Below are 19,995 nucleotides of genomic sequence, written 5' to 3' on the forward strand. Positions count from 1 at the left end.
AATTTGGAATAGACGCACACAATTCCTCCCGTTTGCAAATATTTACACACCTTCATGAGCATTAAAAGCCAGTCAGTCATACAATCACCTTTGACCTTGATATCATCAATACACATATTAAAATTTCAGGACTGCCCAAGATGAACTCGGCTTAATTGCAAAAAAGTTTTTTTTCAAACTCCATGAATGGAATTTTAGTTTACAAACATAGCTAAAGTAGAAAGACAAAGATTAGAAACTGCTTTATCTCAGCACATGATTCCACTTGTAGCCTTGCAGTAATTTCATCAACCCTTTTTAAAAAATAAAACTGACATGCTTGCAAGGGTTCCAAGTCCGTTCAGCATGGAATGTGTCCTGTTCCTGCTCAAGTTTCTTGCAAAGTGTCTTGAGAGTCATTTCCTGAAACGTGACCTCCAGCATGACAAACGCAAGTGAAACTTGCGCTTTGCGTTATCTATCACATACTGTACCTGTTCCTGTACTCTTCCAACAACCTACATCTTTCACCGATAACCGATAGAAACATTTTACTGTTCCTGCTCTCATACTCTATGAGGGCCCATATTGATGATAGACTGGAGCATACATTGAAGTTCTTGTTCCTGTTCCTGTCTCAAACTGTGAATGATTTGTGGCACTGATTGATCTTCCTCTTCATGCATTCAGCTTCTTTTGTGTTTTTGAGATATTCTGTTTTGGTGTTATTTATGAATGTTCCAGGTCTCTTCCATGACCTTATGTCGAAAACATTATGGTTTGGAGCATCTGATCTTTATTATTATTATTAAAATAACATGTTCCTGCCTTCTTCCACCAACACGTCTCAGATATGATACTTTGAAGCATCTATGCAGCTTCCAAATTCTGCACTACGCCACGAAATGTTTCGGACTGCGTGGATTTGAGCAATATTTCAGGTTCCTGTTCCTGCTCTCGTCTATCATGTTACGGTATTTGGCAAACATGGTTAACAGTAACATCTATGATGTTCCTATTACTGTATTGCTCTTTTTCACCAACGTATGTCTCAGACAGATGATGGATTCAAGCCTCTTGGGGTTCCGGTTCCAACTCTTTTGGCCAATTGTCTGTTTGGGATATCAATCGAGAACTTGTTCTGGCTGCGTTTTGTGCCACAGACAGATGATGAATCAATCCTGTTCCAGCACTTTTCATTCTCAGACAGGCATCTTTTGATGTTCCTGCTCTGTGCCACTATGTTATGTCTTGGACAGATGATGGCTTTGGGATATCAATCAAGGTCCATGTTATGGCTCCGTCTTATGTCTCAGATAGATGATGAATGAAATCAGTGACTTTGACGTTCGTGTTCCTGCACTTGCTATCATGCTATGTCCCAGAAATATGATTGGCAGCAGTATCTCTGAGTGTTCCTCTTCCTGATGGATTCCATCACCATATGTCGTTAACAGATTATGGATTTAAGCATCTTTTCAGCTTCCTGTTCCAGCTCTTTTTGGATAGTTAATGCCTTCGACGGATACCAGCTTGAGATGTCAATCCAGGCTCCCTATGCGTTGTGTCTCAGACAGATGATGAATTCAAACATCTTTTGATGTTCCTCCTCTGTGCCACTATGTTATGTCTCGGAGAGATTGTGGTTTAGGATATCAATTGAGGTTCCTCTTCTAGCTCTGTTTTATGTCTCAATAAGACAATGAATTCAAACATCATTTGAGGTCCCTGTTCCTGCTTCATGCTACCATGTTACATCCCCGACACTTTATCTCTCAGACAGGTGATGGATTCAAGAGTCTGTTGAGGTTCGCGTTCTTGTCCACCACTTTAGGTCACTGACAGACGCTGACTTGGAGCGTCAAGTAAGGATCTTGTTCCTGTTCTCTCCCAATGATGTCCTGTCCCAGACAGACGATGGACTGGATTGATTTAGGTCCATGTTTCTGCACTCTTCAACCACCTTATGTCCCAGAGAGATGATGGACGGGCGCATCGACCGCCTCCATCATTCTGTATTTCTCCTCCAGGAAAGCTTCAGATCTCTGCAGCTGAATAAGCGCTTTGGCGTGTGAGCCGAGCCGGCTCTCCTGGTTCCTCTTGTTGTAGATGTTCACCCTGTTCTCCAGTTCCGGGCTGTTTTTGGAAGAACCGGTGGGGCTGGGTGGTTTGAGGTTGACGGGGTCCAGACCCTTTTGGCTCAAACAGGAGTCTTCGGACAAAGAGGAGAGCAACTCTTGCATCACGGCACTGGGACTCCCCCTGGGCTGAGGGGCCAGTGCTAGGGGGCTACTGTAGGGCGGCGGGTAGCAGAGCTGGTCACTGTAGTCGGTGGACGTAGAGGCCTCGCGCACGGTGGAGCTGCAGTCGGCCGCCGATCTCGGCGTCCTGCTGATGCGCGAAGTCGTCGCGGTCGAGGCGTCGCTGGCCGAACTGTTGGCACGTCGCAGTCGACTGTCGGACAGTCCGTCGGAGCTCACCAGAGACGGAGGAAAATGGCTGGGGTTGTTCGGGAGGTGGACGTCGATAGCCGCTGTGGTGATGACGCGAGCAGCCGGGTCGGGAACGCCCATGTCTAGAAGAAACGCCACAATGATCGATACGGACTGATCGACGGCGAAGTTAACAGGATGACGCGGATGCTCACCGCTGCTTGGCTCGCTATAATACTGACTGATGTAGTTGTTCATGTCGTCTTGGCCGTGTTGATCTGAAAACAGTGGATGATACCAGTGACTCCTCAGAATTCAGTCGGTCTTTCAGATAACACCAAAAACTCCAGTAAAACCTCCGCTGACGAACGTTCAGCTCACGAACCTTTTGCCTCCAGAACATTAAATTCGCGAGCATATAGTCTCTGCTGACGAACTAGTTTTAGACAGACGAACCAAACCACACGGTCGAACAGCGCCACGGTGGATGACGGACTAGTTTTTGGCAGAGGAACCAAACCACGGGTCCAAGTTCTTCAGCCTCTTTCTTTGAGTGCGGACGTGGTTTGTGTTTGATAGACATTTTTGACCATATTCAGACCATATTCACTTTTGCTATTATGGGACCAAAAAAAGACCTCACCACAGGCTAGTGTTAAGCCTAAGAAGACATTACAGAAAATTATGATCGAGCAGAAGAAGATCATTGAAAAACACGAACAAGGTGTGCGTTTGTGTGACTTGGCGTCCCAGTACGCTACGTCTACCATTGCTACCATCCTTAAGAACAAGGAGGCTATTAAGGGTGCATGTCCGGCTAAGGGTGTTTCTGTGTTGTGAAAGCAATGGTCTTAGGCAATAGAAGAGGTGACTCTCCTTCCAAACATTAACTCCCTCCCTACCTCCACTTAATTCCATCAAGCCATCAACTACCATCACAAAGGTAAATAAATGAACTTTATTATACAGTACCGTTTATTTAATTACAATACTATAGTACATTTATTATACATAAAATAAGGTACATTTTTGTGTCTTTTTAAGGCTTACTTAGTAGAAAATTATGTATTATTCGGACCTGGGAACTGATTATTGACATTTTAATGGTTGGGAAATAAATGTTTGGAAGACAAACTTTTCGCCTTACACACACTTTCAGGGAACCAATTGAGTTCGTGAGCTGAGGTATCGCTGTATTCCAAAACATTTTTTTTTCATTTCTTGGAGTGTCTTGAGAAGATTCTCATATCTCTGCGGTGTCAAAAGTGCAACATGTCATACGTGTTGAGAGGTCATCCCCATGCGATCAATAACGCAAGAGTGCATAAGGAGGAGGTGCAGTTAAGCAAAGCACAAAGCCTAAATGTATTGCTATGATTTATAACTTGGATAAAGCTAAAGGCTCTCTCTGTATGTGAGGTGTAACCCTTAATTTATGAACCGTCACTATTGAGCTTTACAGTCCATCTCGGTACTGCATGTGCATTTTGGGTACTTTGTTTGGTCTGAAAACTTCGTGTTGATCTGTGTTGATGGCGCAATTAGAAGGAATACATAACACGATGATGAATCGTTGTGTTGCACCAAGACTACTATTTGATACTAGTTGGCACAAATTTCCAGCAGACAAATCAGCCCATTTCCAACGTCCCATGTAGCGTCCCAGAAATGGGACGCTACATTGGAGTCCTGACGGCTCGAATTGATACGGGAGGACATCTTTATTCGATTGCAGACATTTATGCTTTCCACTTCAGAACTATTTGAATCCTGTTCATAACTGGATGAGTAGCAAGAAAGCATCTTCTCCGAATCTGAAGCCATTGTTTTGATTCTAGAGCTCGACAAGATGTCCTGGCGTGACGTCACGAACAAGGGGGCGGGACCTTCTGAAATTCGGCATCTCCGAGGTCATTTTGACGTAGTTTTGGGATACCTGAACTCATTTTTATTGGTGTTTTGCATTTGACTAAAAATATCAGCCTGTGTGTTTTGGGTATTTTAGATGCTATAAAACGTTTTTCTGATGTCAGTTAGGAAACAAAAAAATGGTGTCGGTTGTCCTTTAAGCTGTCTGATAGCTTGCCGGTACAAAAGAGGCACCTATTCTAGTCCGTTTTACCTGGGGGCCCTCCAGCCTCTCGGACTTTGGCTGGCCTGTGATGATCGGAGACCCCAGGGGCGAGGCCGTCCAATTCATGGAAACTGCTGCTCGGTTTACCCCACATATGGTGGATCTGCATGGCTGCTTCCCGCTCTGCCACCAGATCCAGGTCCTGCTGGGCCAGGTGGGCCCTCAGCTGCCGGATTTCAAACTGAAGGGAGATTTAAAGATTCTTAAAAACGAGAATAAAATGCCGTACATTCATTACGTCTTGTTCTCAGCTGTAGCTTTGGGAGAGGCTCCAGCTCATCCGTAATCTGAATGAGGAAAAAGGTCGCATTGAAAAAAGATGGATGCTTATCATAAAGCATTTTAAAAGTCCATATGAATCATATTTTTTTATTAATTTCTTCATCATATAACATTAATTGAAACACAAATCTGACTTTATTTACCTGATAATATCTGTGGAAATTGCATGTCAATGCTGAAATGCCAAATGAAAAAAATCGCAAAGTGAATGCTTTGGAATCAGGGATTACAATGGAATGATACGGAACGGGATTGAACATTATTGAATGATATGAAATGTTGTCTGAACAGTTTGAAAGTTGGAACACTTTGAATGGCTTGGACAACGGGAGGAAAATCGTGAACATTTTTGGTTTCATCTCGAATGAAAAAAATAGAATACAAATACAGTGAGACCTTGTTTTACAAACTTGTTTCCCAGACAGAATGTGTAAGGTGAAAAGTGTGTATCCCAATTTTTTTCCCCCATAGGAAACCATTAAAATGAGAATAACCCGTTCCCAGGTCTCCATAAAATATAATTTTCAACTAAATAAGCCTTAAAACTACACACAATATACCTTATTCTATGTATAATAAATGTCCTATTGTATTGTAATGACAGAAATACACTTCAATGTATGATAAAGTCACTTTATTTACATTTGTGATGGTCGTTGATGGCTCTTAATTGACACCTGTTGCTTTCTGACCTGTAAGATCTTACGAAACTGAGGCATCACATTATCATTCATCATGTTGATGATTCTCATAGCTTTTTCTGGATGGAACTGTTCAATAAAAGCCTGCACATCAACTGTTGAATGGCCTGCTTCTACTTGTGCTCTTGAAGGCAAATCAAATTCTCTGTGTTGATGACCTCATTATGGTCAGCAACAAGCTCCTCGATGTCATCTGCACCCACTTTGAGTCCCGTAGGTGCTGGCAGAGATTTTATTACAACAAAAGGCGTGAGTCCGATTATTCCACGGACGCTGAATAAAACGCGACAAAAGAAGGCGCGGGCGGGGGCGGGGGGGGGGGGGGGGGATCCATCCAGCCTATCAAGCTAGGCAAAAATAAAATGGCACACTCGCGCTCCCGGAAAGCAACAAACTTATGCGATCGCGGCTAACAATCACCTCGGGCAAAGCAAACTCTTGGACTTGCCAGCACAAGACACAGCGAGGAGCGAGGCGTCGTAATCATGTCACTGGTGAGGTGACAGCGACTCGTTGAAATGAAATGAAATTGAAGTGTCTTCTTCGGCTGGCGAGAGGTCGGGAGCGGCGGCCCCGCCCCAGCTATCAACTCGCACGTGACAATTTTGGTGTCATTAGTCACGTGAAAGCATCGACTAAATAACACCTTTGTGTAAAGCTTTTAGGCGAAGGATGGTAGCAATGGTGAAAGGTACCGGGCTGTTTATTTGTAGAATGGTCGTAGAAAGTTACTCTCAGGGAAGTGACACACAGCGTGAGAGATGTGTCAGGCAGAGATTCACATGACAGCCGCGGTGTGCACATGTGACGCCACAAACGCACACCTCGTTCGTGTTTCTCAATGATCTCCTTCTTCTCCTCGACGGTGATTTTGTTTTCTGTCTTCTTTGGCTGAACATGAGCCTGTGGTGGGTTTTTTTTTGGCCCCATAATTGTAAAATTATCTGCAAAAAGCTCCTCGGAGGCGATCGACATGTGAATTCAGAAAGAGGGGGTGTGGAAAGGTGCGCCGGCTGGAGCGCTGTTCGGTCGTGTGCTTCCACCGAAGATCCGAAGATCACTCCGCCAAATCCGAAGATCACTCCGCCAGTCGTGGTGGGTGTGTATCGCGAAAAGTAGTGCGTATTCCAAGGTTTAATTTTCATAAATTTGACGCTCGTAAACCGAAAATTTCGTAAAGTACGGTGTTCGTAAGCCGAGGTCTCACTGTAAAATGAAGCATTCGTTTTACTGGTTTGAATTGGTGACAAAAGGGAGCAATTAGAAGGATACAGTCCATTTATTAATAGTAATCTACCTATCTGCTCATGTATTTCTCTATTTATTTATGTATTTTTATATTTACTTATGGGCGGTGTTTATTTGGATTAGGTCACCAGATTTCTTTCGTAGTGCGTTAGTGCCCCGTGCTGGTGAAAATCTGTAATTACAAGTGTATATCGAGCGAGCGAGCTATCGATAGTTATGTAGCTAGCTATCTAGCTATCTGTGTACCAATGTGGATAGATAGATAAATAGCTATCTATCTACCTATGTGGATAGATAAATAGCTATCTGCTTATTTATTTAGTCATGTATTTATTTATTTATGGAAGGTGTTTATTGAGATTAGGTCACGTTTCTTGCGTAGTGCGTTATTGCCCCCTGCTGGTGACAATATGTAATTATCTATCTATCTATATCTATCTATCTATCTATCTATCTATCTATCTATCTGTCTGTCTGTCTGTCTGTCTGTCTGTCTGTCTGTCTGTCTGTCTGTCTATCTATCTATCTATCTATCTATCTATCTATCTATCTATCTATCTATCTATCTATCTATCTATCTATCTATCTATCTATCTATCTATCTATCTATCTATCTACCTACCTTATCTGTTTATTTATTTGGTCATGTATTTATTTATTGGAGGTGTTGGGATTAGGTCACTACATTTGTTTCATAGTACGTTATTTCACTCTGCTGCTGACAATCTGTAATTACAAGTGTAGTTGCAAGACATTCCCGAAAGCACTCACCGCCTGCTCCTGGCAAATCTGAGTGAGGCGGTCGAGCTGCTCCTCTCTCAGCGCCTTTGCCTTCTCGTACTGCTGGATCTCCAGCTCCATCTCCACTTTCACTTGCAGCACGTAGGCTGAGACGAGAAAGATCAGAAACATACCTCATTTTTTGGGTTTTGCTCATTATTTTACTGATGAAATAGTACATGAAGTTCTTTGGTTAATGGTAAAATTCCAACCTGACGGCCTATTAGTAATTAGCAAAGGTATACATAGTATCAATACAAATCTTTTTTTGTTTTGAAAATGAATAAAATCACCAATTTAACCGATTTTGAAAAACGAATTTGGCCCTTCAGAGTGAAGGTCTGGCCGTTCACCTGCCACGTCGACTCGGCACACCGTGCGGCTAATTGGAAAAACCGCAAGGGGGAGCAAGGCTGTTAAAACCAACAATGACTTCCAATAAATGCGGTGTTCTGCTTTCCATGAGTTTAAGTTTGCCCTTAGCAACTGTCTCACCGGAACAAAAAAAACATTAATTAGGACAGCGTAATACCATAAGTCATGTTAAATAAATAAAACAACGAGGAAAGAGACAATTGAGGCAACAATGTCGAAAGGACACACGCGCGCGCGCACACACACACACACACGCACACGCACACGCACGCACACACACACGCACACACACACACACACACACACACACGCACACGCACACGCAAACGCACGCACACACACACACACACACACACACGCACACACACACACACACACACACACACACACACACACACACACACACACACACACACACAACCGATGTGCACCCTCACTCACACCACATGTGTACTTGATTTTTTGGATATGGATTAGCTTGAGTAATTATTTCAAAAGTGCTCCCATCTGACCTTCCTTGATGCAAAATAGTCGATGGCTGTCCTTGTGTGACCTGGCATAGCACAATGAGTCACAGAGACCCATATTTCAGAAATAGGGTTTTGGCACAATCAAAAAGAAAATTATTTGAGCTTTCCAGTGATTCATTTACCATTGCGCTAGGCTACCTTTGACATCATTATACCTTTTCAGCAGTGGATCAGGGACGTCATGACAGAGAGTGATTCAAATGCTGCCATGGATTAGATGGGGTCAAAATGGACGGAAGAGGAAACCAAGAAAAAAAATCACTATTATCTCAGAATTCAGACTTTCAAGTCAGCATTTTGACATTAAAGTCAGTATTCTGAGAATAAAGTCAGAGATAAAACGGAGCATTGTGCCAACTTTATTATTTTCTTTGCTAGCTGATGGAGAATAGACAGAATAGAAGTTAGCGATGTAATGTAAGGAAAGAGATGCCCATTTCGCGGTAAGATCAGAGCATTGTCATCAAATGGTGGGTATAGTTTTTGCTTCTTTGAATGTTGCTGTCCCGATGACCATTTTGTGTTTGGGAGCCTTTTACTGAGCTAGTTGCTGTTCTGTAGCCACAAACAGACATAAGTCTTCTTGTGCCGGTCCCAAGCCCGGATAAATACAGAGGGTTGTGTAAGGAAGGGCATTCGACGTAAAAGCTTGGCCAAAACAAACATGCGGATCAAACCTCTAAAGATGGAGGGCACTGATTTGCTGTGGCGACCCCTTGAAGGGAAAAGAAGATTACATATTATATTATTACCTCATCCATGAATAAACGGGTAGGATAAACTTCTTTTAAAGGACAACCGACACCATTTTTTTGTTTCCTGACTGACATCAGAAAAACGTTTTATAGCATCTAAAATACCCAAAACACGCAGGCTGATATTTGTAGTCAAATGCAAAACACCAATAAAAATGACTTAAAGTGTCCAAAATCTGCAAAAAATTGATCTGCGAGTTGGGCATTTTCAGAAAGTCCCGCCCCCAGTTCGTGACGTCACGTGACACATCTTGCAATGTCCAATCGTTTCGTTTAATGCACAGGTGTTAAAGTCAAAGCCCGCGGGCCAAATCCGGCCGGCCACATCATTTTTTTCGGCCCGCGAAAGCAAATAAACTTGTTAAATTCCATGATGATTGCTAAAATCTGAGCCAAAATTTCATATTTTTGGATGTCAACCACAATAAAAGTCATTATTCTTGACTTCAGATTTGAAAACGAGTTATTCATTAATTTGCTGTGTGCTCTATATGTAATATTTGAAGGGACTTAAACATTCTAATGGGTTCCCCAAATTCATAACGGCCCTCGAGAGGAAACCATAACTACAATGAGGCCCACGGCAAAAAATGACTTTGACACCCCTGGTCTAATGAATAAGTTGTCACCGTCAACACAGTTGCCACAGAGGCACAGGGGCTAGCTTGCTAGCAAGGTTGCGACAGCGCGCAGGTCCATCTTACATTTATATCAGTGATTATGATGCTACTGGGTGACTGTAAAGTGTCCTTGAGAGTTTTGAAAGGCGCTTATGAATGAAATTATTATTATTATTATTACTCAAATGAATGGCAATAGACCAATCATCGGCCAATATTTTGGGGTCATGAACTCAAGAATAATTCCCATCGTCATCTTTTTTTTCTTAATTTTTTTTGCTGAAAATTCCTCAGAGGACAACTCCACAAACCATCGCACGCATAGAGTCATCTTTACCGTCAATGACCCTCTTGACCCTCCAGATGCGCAGCGTGATGATGAGGCCGATGGCATCCCAGGGGCTACTGGGGCCGTTGGCCACGGTGGAGGCCACCATAGGGGCCAGAGAAAGGACGATGACAGCTCCGTCGAACACCTGAGGCCAAAAAGAAACACCCGCTGAGCAGTGACATTGAGGCAATGACACTGCAGTGAAGGAAGGCCCCGAGGTAGGACTAATAGCACCCATGGGAGCTTACCTCCACTTTATTCTCGATGTAATCCCATATCCCAAGCACCACAATCCTGAAAACGGTCTGAGAGATGGAGACAGAGAGAAGGTGACACTGTCGCAAAGATATGAGAAAATAACGAAAGCCTAACTAAACCACTGCGGGACAGGGGGATGCTGGAAGCAGTGCATTCTGGGTCGTAACTTCCAATAAAAGGCAGAGGTGGTGGCATTTACTGCTGCCGTGCACACGGGTCATTCTTGGCGGCTAACCTGCTAATGAATTGAAATGTTAGCAGTGGGCCCGTCAAGTCTGAGGAAGAAAAACATCCCGGGCTATAAAGGAAGCAGTGATCAATACTTAATAACCGCACTGATTTGGAGCCCGAACAAATAGGCTTGATTATGCGCCATGCATTTGTATTGCATATGTTGGGATTAGGCAGCACGGTTACCAAGTGGTTAGAGTATCTGCCTTGCACTTTTGAGGTACGCAGTTCGACTCTCGCTTAAAAGTGTCGTTAAAAAAAAAGTTCACCATCATAATAGATAATGTCACTTGAATTTATGTTAAAAATCACTTATTTTATTTAGAAAAACATAACAAATGTCTTCCTAATTTTTTTTTTTAAGGTTTAAGGTTTTTTTTATGATTAAGTACAAATGTATATCATCATCATCATAATTATGATGATGATGATGATCATTATTATTATCATTATTATTATTATCATAATAATAATAATCATCATCATCATTATGATTATGATGATGATGATGATTATTATTATTACATCTCGTTGCCATCCGGGGCGCGCCCCGCCCCTCCTGTCACCTCCTCCGACATTCTTGGGAGACGGCCCCTCCAATCATCATTCACCTGGGTTCCCACAGCTGATTGTCATTCACTGATTGTGCCTTCTGCCTATATCTGCCTGCCGCTCACCCCCGTCTCTGTCGGAGTATTTTTGGACATTGCCTTTTCCACTTCCGTGTTGCCAGGTCTGCTGTCTTTTAGTTATCTTCCTCCACTCTTCCCTGTTTGTTATTTTTTCATGCGTGCCTCAGTAAAGACTTTTGTATCAGAGTATCTGTCTCGCCGTGTATTTTGGATCCACACTCCCCGCTGTCCTTTCGTCACTCGAGCCCAGCCCTCGAGCCTCGAGTGACGTGACATTATTATTACTATTATTATTATACTTGGCTGATGGTAATTGTAATGTTAGATAACTGATTAATTAAAACAAATACAGAATGATCAAATAAGCTTTTTGGGCCCCTGATTATTATCATCATCAAGCAAGAAAAATGTGAAAAAAGGCAGATTTTTAAAAAAATGTTTGTTTGAATGTCATTATCTTTGCTTTATCTTGTAATGTGAATTTAAAAAAGACCCTGATTTAAAATCAGCCCCAAAAAATATATTATTTTTATTTATTATTATTATTTTATTTTATATATATATATATATATTATTTATTATATTATTATTAGAGAAATGACAAGCATGACGCGGAGTGCCATTCTCAAATTTGTTCAGGTGTTGGTTTTTCTTGTGTGTGTGTGTGTGTGTGTGTCTGGGCGGAGGTGCAGATAAAGTGCTGGTCAGACCTCTGGCAATGTTTTTCCTATCCACAAGGTTGCAGTAGTTGCCTTTTGTCCATGTTAGCGCTTTGTTACAGCTTCAGCATATCCGCCCCCAATTCAAGCTCAGATAACTCCAGAACCATATAACTTGGGAATTAACTCTTTTTTTTTTCTGACGAAAGAAGAGAATCTAAGGTTTCTTACGCTGAATTGAATGTTTATGTAGTCCTAAAACTCAAGATTCTGTGAGTCCTGGAATATCCGTGACAATGACAAAAGCCCTAGCACTAGAGTGGACACAGTTTTGCATATTGTCTGGCAGTGAATGAGTTAAATGGTCTAATTGGTTAATCCTTACTGTAGAGTCGTAGTCCAGGTATTTTTTTATTTAATGGTTTATGCTATTTTTTATTAGTTTACTTTTTTTATAATAATGTCAACATTTCTGTTGCATTGTACAGTAAATGTTCATATATTACATTTGTGAATTTCTAACTGATGCATTCAGGTTACATATAAAATGTTTGTTTGCATGGTTGAATATTAAAAACTGTGCACCTTCCACATTTTTCTTTGCAATGCAAAACATTGTCATCATGTCATTTGTTACTCTGGGATTCCCACTCACATTTTACATTATTATTGATTGCTCTCAGGCTAAATACAAAGTAATCTAATTTCTCCTTTCCATCTGCAAGAGGAGCTCCGTAACTTTGATGGAGACTCACTTCAGTGAAGAACACAGAAAGGACAGCCAGGCTGATCCAATGGATGACGCCAGCGAAATGGGATGCGTTGTTAACTGTAAGGAAAGAGAAACACGATTGGGTCGGTTGACTCGCTTATGTGACACCAACGAACATTCCAGGAGAAGCAAAGCGCACGCATGTGTATCCGCCTGTGTATTTATTGGGCTAATAAAACGTATAGCGGCTGGCATAAAAAAAAATAAAACAAAAAACACACTCACATTGGTCACATGCCCCATAAACTTTCGCTCATGCTAGACGAGCGTGTCTTGAGCAGGACAGAGGAGGTGGATGAAGGTGATATCGGCTTGTTGCGGATCACACCGCTTGGTAAAGTGTATCAACAATGGAATGCTAAAGCGGCAGTAAGACCAAGATCGATCAGTTGCCTCTGGTCAGAAGACAGAGGAGATAAACTTGTGTACAAGCAATAAATAGTCAGACCGTCCTTAAGATAATTTAGTGCGACTTAAAGTGAAAACAAATGCACATGGAGGTGAATTGTCAGCCAAACGTAAAAGTGAATGCACGGCGTGCTATTTTCCTCATTTAAAGGACAACCGACGTCTCCGGACAAGTTGTGTCCATAATTTGTAAAATTGCCTCAAATGACTTCTACTGAGCGCATTTTAATAAGATTCCACCGCATATAGCTATATTTTACGTTTTAAAACTCGCTCTGAATATTCAGGAAGTCTTGTTTTTGAGTTGGTGACGAGTCCGTACGTGACGTCATGAAAGGACCGCCCCTTGACCGAAAAAAGACACATTGTAGCAGAACTTCCATCACGCCAATGTATTTTGCTGTACATTTTTGGTCTGAGAACCGTGTTGCACCCAAAAGCCGCCATATAAGGAATTTATCAGCCTGTGGAAGCGGAGGTGGCCACTGGAGGTCGCCATTTTGTGCCTCTTTTCTGGTTATCGATTCCCCTCCCAAGGTTGCCTCAAAATGGCATGAATAAATTCTTTAATCGATTGCAAACATGTATGCTTTCCTCTTCAGAACTATTTGAATCATATTCAGAACTGGATGTGTAACAAGAAAGCATATTCTCCGAATCTGAAGCCATTGTTTTGATTCGCAAGCAATGCAAGACGTCTTGACGTGACGTCACGAACTGGGGGCGGGACTTTCTGAAAATGCCCAATTCGCAGCTCAATTTTTTGCCGATTTTGGACACTTTAAGTCATTTTTATTGGTGTTTTGCATTTGAATAAAAATATCAGCCTGCGTGTTTTGGGTATTTTAGATGCTATCAAACGTTGTTCTGATGTCAGTTAAAAAACAAAAAAGTGACGTCGGTTGTCCTTTAAAGGACAACCGACGTCACTTTTTTGTTTACTGACTAGGCAGAAAAGCTCGCAGCTTGTTCATTGCACATTCGCAAGAGCCGTGATGTGCTACACGGCGTTCGCAGGTGCGAGACTAGCGCTGACGCTCGTCAATTAAAAGGAACAGCTGGACTCCTAAATTCACATCTGTTTACTCACATTGTAGAAGTTTAGTGTCGACGAGCAGCTCCAGGGTTAGCAGCAGAACCACCAGAACCACGCAGGCCACCAGGACGCAATTGAAGCCGGCCGACGCCAGGCACACTTGCCACAGCGCCGCCCGGCCCCCGCAGCACGGCTTCAGCCAATTCGACCTGGAAGGGTAAATACGAGATGAGGAAATGATGGGCCCCGTGTTATTTTTTGGCAGGTGAGATCTTATTGATAAAACGAGAAAGGTCGACATACACAAATCATTCAGTGTAGTACGTGATTTTGTTTTTCTATCAAATTAAAACGAGATGCTGAACGCAGTAAATTACCCTGACACAGATGTGCCATCCATTTTGGGCTTCTCATCTCATATTATTGTCATCCATTTGGAGCTCCTTCTATTCCACCTGAAAGCTCTCTTTTGGTTTAACATAAAAAAAATAGATTGTGGCCAAAGCCTCAAATATTACAGAGAGGGGTCAAATGTGAGTTTGTAGTTGAAAAAAAAATATGAGAAAAAAACATTAATTTGTCACACACAAAAAAATAATAATAATAATAATTAGTGCATCCAAAAGATAACAAAGTAATGTAGTTTATTCAATACGTTGTAAAAATGGAAATTGTAAAACATTGGGGAGACGAAACAACTTCTCAAAAAAAGACTATCAACATTGCTAGTGGGCCTCAATCGGCAGTACATATGAAGCTAAAAGCTAGAAACCACTCATTTGACGACAAGGAGGTTAAAATCTTAGTGAAAGAAAATAGATGGTTTGAAAGGGGAGTAAAAGAAGCTATTTTCATAAAACAGCAAAACCCTTCACTAAATCGCCATGGTGGGGTGAGGTTCAATTTGGATCGATTGTCTAAAAGAGATTGCTGAGGCAACATAGGCTTGGTTATGCTGATGAGGTGTTACCACAGCAAATGGGGCAATCAGGCCAGTCGTAGACCTCATACTGAGGCAGGACAATAGAAGTAATCAGTGGAGCCGCAGGGAGTAGTCCTCTGCTCCCCCCAACTTGAGAGTAGGGACCAATCATAGCAGAGTCCGGCACCGCCACGCATGGACAGTAGGGATATATATAGGGCCGAAACTACCAGCAAAAGACCTTAGTTCGCTGACGAAGCATCTTAGATAAGAAGCGAAACGTCCGACACCTTCAAAGTACAGATGACGGCTGAAGAAACATTTTCATCATTTGTCACACAATGGAGGAATTCACATTATTCAGCAACAAAATTTGGAAGAAAGAAAGTAGAAAAACATGAAACATTTGTACGCTTAAAATACATTTTAAAATGATCTGCACACAGTACAGAATGCAATATAACACATAAAATATAGGATATAAACATAGCTGTCCTTCACACTCGACAAAAGTACACGATAAATACGATCCGTGAAAACATCTGTAGAGACTGCTTCACCGGGGCGTAAAATCAATGGAAATAGAAATGGATCGCAAAACAACTTTCAGTGTGAAGCTTTTAAAGGGCTTTTAACTAAATGCAACAAACAAACAAACAAATAAATACATAAACAAATACATACAGAAACATACATGGTTATAAATGAACAAATAAATACATAAACACACAGACACAAATAAATAAATACAGTACATAAATAAATACATCAATAAATACAGGTCAATAAATAAACAAAATACATAAATAAACAAATAAATAAATAAATACATACATACAGTACATAAATAAATACATCAATAAATACATGTAAATAAATGAACCAAATATATAAATAAACACACATAAATAAATACATTAATTAACTAATGAAAATATTAGACACATGTTCCCATCCAGAAGAAAATTAATAATGATGAATCTAAAAAAAAGTAACACAAAAACTAAAAAAAGAAACAGCTAACCACGTTCTTTTAGTACAAAGCCCAAAATAATGCGGGATGGCGGGGGAGGGGGGGTGTCGACCAATATTTAAATCCAGCAGAAGAATTTTTTTAAATCAAGGATCATTATTACATTTTCGCATGCTGAGGATTAGTACAACAAAAACAATTAGGTCATGTTGACCAAATGGACATTTATTAAATTTAAAACAAAAAAAAAGAGAGGATGAGGCACTCCAGTGGTCTTTTCATCTCAAGAGGAGAACTTTATTTGCCCGTTACAAGTTCTCAATCACTAATTTGACAACTGCTCTATTGATTGGGTTCAGAGACATCTGATGACACACAATGTCCGCATCTGATAACACATGGTGTATGCGTTTGGTGTAAAAAAAATAATAATAATAATAATAAAAAATAAAAAATAGCAATCCTACTCCCCCCCAAAAAAAAACAATTTATGGGACATTTTGTGGCTCATTAGTGAAGTGATGAAAGCAGCAAGATGATGGTGTGCGATGTAACTCATACTCCCTGGAAGAGGAACAATAATTAATCCTGACATTCTCACTCAGGCCGGGCAGGAAAAGTATTTATTGAATAAAGCTCTCAAGAATCCCGTCTGAAAGCAAGGAACACGGTAATGACCGATCACTCCCGGCACGAAACTTAATTTTAGGGAAATCTCTTCAAACCTGACTGATAGAGTGTTTATCCACATTAGTAAACGTATTATGTTATCCCATGTTAGTTTAGTACATATTATGTTATTGCATGTTCAATTCAGTCTAACCGTATGAAAGCAGGATGTAACGCGTATCAAGTTTCAGTCTAGGCCCAGCCAACACTGAGTTGTCCGTAGCTGATTGGACAACAGATCGCTGCTGTGGACGTTCAAAAACTAGTCAGAGCGGGAGCTCGCTCTCTTTGTTCCTATCTTTGTTCGTGTGCTCTGACTTCGCTCCTGCCTAGACGATAGAAGTGCTTTTTCTGTCTCACTAGAATAAAGTAGTTTTTTTGTTCACCATCTATCATCGTCACTGATATTTTTATCACTGAACTTCGTTGAACACCGAACCAGAAAGAGAAACAAGAATTTAAACCGAACACTGACCATTTGAAGTATTTAGGAGTGAGTGAGGATGTTTCAGTGGTAAAAAAAGATGGGGGCGGGGGGGGATTTGGATCACTCTCATGGGGTCACGTCAGGTTCAGATCAAATGTGCGGCAGCTCCGCGGAACGCTGACGCACGTGCATCTCACATACCGCCGCACGGGGATATTGCTCGGAGCGAAAGAGGAAAGGTTGTTACCGCTGCTTCATGAAGACATCAACGGGCAGGGGGATGGGGTAGGGGGTGGGGGGGGGGTGAAAGGTGATCTGACAGGAGGGCAAAGCGAAGGGATGAGATCATGAGGGCGATCAATAGCGAACTGAGATGGACGTGATGGTGCGTCGGCAGTGTGAGAATGTCCAGATGGAAGAAAGACATCAGGTTGGAGTGATGGGATGGAGGCTTAACCTGATGGGTAACCTTTCACTCATATCAATCTTTCAAGCAATCACAAAAGGGGAGCGGGGGGGGGGGGGGGTGTCATGTGGTCAGTGAAATTACCTTAACTTATTCACTGCCATTCACAAATGTATTCAGGAATTGAAAATATGACATAGAGCGCCATTCCCGAATTTGTTTAGGTTTTCATGCCAATTGGGTGCCAATAAAGCGCTGGCCTCTGGCAATGTTTTTCCCCCTTCCACAAACCTGACTGATAGAGTGTTTATGAGTTAAAATGAAAAAAAAAAACTCACACTACATTAACTCATTCACTGCCATTTCCGAATTTATTCGGGAATTGAAAAGCATGACGTGGAGCATGCTTCCCGAATGTTGTTTTTTCTTGCGGGGAGTGCGTTTGAAGCTTCGGTCAGACTTCTGCCAATGTTTTTCCCACCCACGAGGGGGCAGCATGTACCTTTTGTACAGCCACCACCACTTTAAATGCAGATAACTCCAGACCCACATACAGTAAAGTCTCGTTATATCGATATTCAAGGGAGTCCGAAAAAATATCGATATAACCGGGACTATCGATATATCCGATATCGATATAACGAGACTTTACTGTAATTAGGAATTTAGTCTTTTTTCCTCATGAAATAAGAGAGTCTCAAGTTTCTAACGCCTCATTGAATGTTTATGTCGCTCTAAAACTCAATATTCTGTGGGTCCTGAAATTCAATGAAAAAAAAACCCTGGCACTGGAGTGGACATATTTTTACACGTCTGGCAGTGAATGAGTTAAAGTGGGCTTGCTGTGTAGGCTAATAAGTGTCGACCACTCTATCAACTCACTGAAGTTATCGATTGTTAACACACACACACACACACACACACGCACACACACACACACACACACACACACACACACACACACACACACACACACACACACACACACACACACACACACACACACACACACACACACACAAAACTCCTCCTTTGAAAAGAAGCCACCCCCCCCCCAAAAAAAAAAAAAATCAAGCACCCGTGAAAGTTACGAGAGTCTTGATTAATGTCTTGATTGCACAATTTACAACAGAGCCACGTAGGTCAGCAAAAGAGCGCGGCACACTGGGGCACAGACAATTACATTTTCCCCATCAAGTGATTCATCACCGGGAGGCGGCGAGCAAACAAGTGACGTTTTTCTGCATGGCCAACACTTGAGTTATTTATTCATGGGGACATGCAAAGTCCACTTAACATATTGCACTAATGAGAGACCAAAAAATGGTTCCCGAATCAAGATTTCAACTTGCACTCACAAAAGAAAACATGACACCCTCTGACTCCAGGAAAATGTTGCCGTTTACTTCCAAAAGAATAAGTTGCATTGTTGCGCCCAATTAGACTTTTGACGTTTTGTGCTGGATCTACGCCTGTCACGGAAATAGGATGTCTTACCCTGTGAAACAGTCTGCTTTGCTTCTTATTTTATTGTAAACTACTTTCTGTGTTTTTCTATGTAAATTGATTATCTTTAGGTTACAGTTGTGGTCAAAAAGGTTTTCGAATGGCCTTCCCAAAGTCCTGACTTAAAGGACAACCGACGTCACTTTTTGGTTTCCTAACTGACATCAGAAAAACGTTTTATAGCATCTAAAATACCCAAAACACAGAGTATGATATTTTTATTCAAATTCAAAACACCAATAAAAATGACTTAAAGTGTCCAAAATCTGCAAAAAATTGAGCTGCGAATTGGCCATTTTTAGAAAGTCCCACCCGCAGTTCGTGACGTCACGCCAAGACGTCTTGCATCGCTGGAGAATCCAAATAATGGCTTCAGATTCGGAGAATATGCTTTCTTCTTACACATCCAGTTATGAATATGATTCAAATAGTTCTGAAGAGGAAAGCATACATGTTTGCAATCGATTAAAGAATTATATGTGCCATTTTGAGGCCACATTGGGGGAAAATCTCACCCAAAAAAAAGAGGCACAAAATGGCGACCTCCAGTGGCCACCTCCGCTTCCACAGGCTGATAAATTCCTTATATGGAGCTTGGACTCCCTCTTCTGGCGGCTTTTGGGTGCAACATGGTCTCAGACCAAACATGTACAGCAAAATACATTGACGTGATGGAAGGACGCTACAATGCATCTTTTTTTACGGTAAGGGGTCGGTCCTTTCATGACGTCACGTACGGACTCGTCACCAACTCAAAAACAAGACTTCCTGAATATTCAGAGCGAGTCTTAAAACGTAAAATATAGCTATATGTGGTGGAATCTTATTAAAATACGCTCAGTAGAAGTCATTTGAAGCCATTTTACGAATTGTGGACACAACTTGTCCAGAGACGTCGGTTGTCCTTTAAGGGACATGTTACCAAATAT

The 19,995-nt window shown here is 41.6% G+C and overlaps 1 protein-coding gene across 1 annotated transcript in view; it reads right to left on the minus strand.

Annotated features, from left to right (window-relative positions):
- Positions 1–25: 25 nt before the first annotated feature.
- The window catches only part of tmem266 (transmembrane protein 266), a 45,954-nt gene continuing 25,984 nt past the window's right edge, over positions 26–19,995 (minus strand). The window contains exons 6-13 of the mRNA XM_088996115.1: positions 14,218–14,372; positions 12,703–12,776; positions 10,416–10,472; positions 10,174–10,312; positions 7,548–7,663; positions 4,534–4,726; positions 2,627–2,689; positions 26–2,554 (exon numbers count right to left, since the gene is read on the minus strand). Coding sequence (XP_088852241.1) covers positions 1,944–2,554; positions 2,627–2,689; positions 4,534–4,726; positions 7,548–7,663; positions 10,174–10,312; positions 10,416–10,472; positions 12,703–12,776; positions 14,218–14,372 — 1,408 coding nt within the window. The 3' untranslated portion in view covers positions 26–1,943. The remainder of the gene's footprint in view (positions 2,555–2,626; positions 2,690–4,533; positions 4,727–7,547; positions 7,664–10,173; positions 10,313–10,415; positions 10,473–12,702; positions 12,777–14,217; positions 14,373–19,995) is intronic.

The sequence above is a fragment of the Hippocampus bargibanti genome, linkage group LG05 (assembly GCF_051943395.1).
Source record: "Hippocampus bargibanti isolate YZ-2025 linkage group LG05, ASM5194339v1, whole genome shotgun sequence".
In the NCBI taxonomy this organism is placed as follows: domain Eukaryota; kingdom Metazoa; phylum Chordata; class Actinopteri; order Syngnathiformes; family Syngnathidae; genus Hippocampus; species Hippocampus bargibanti.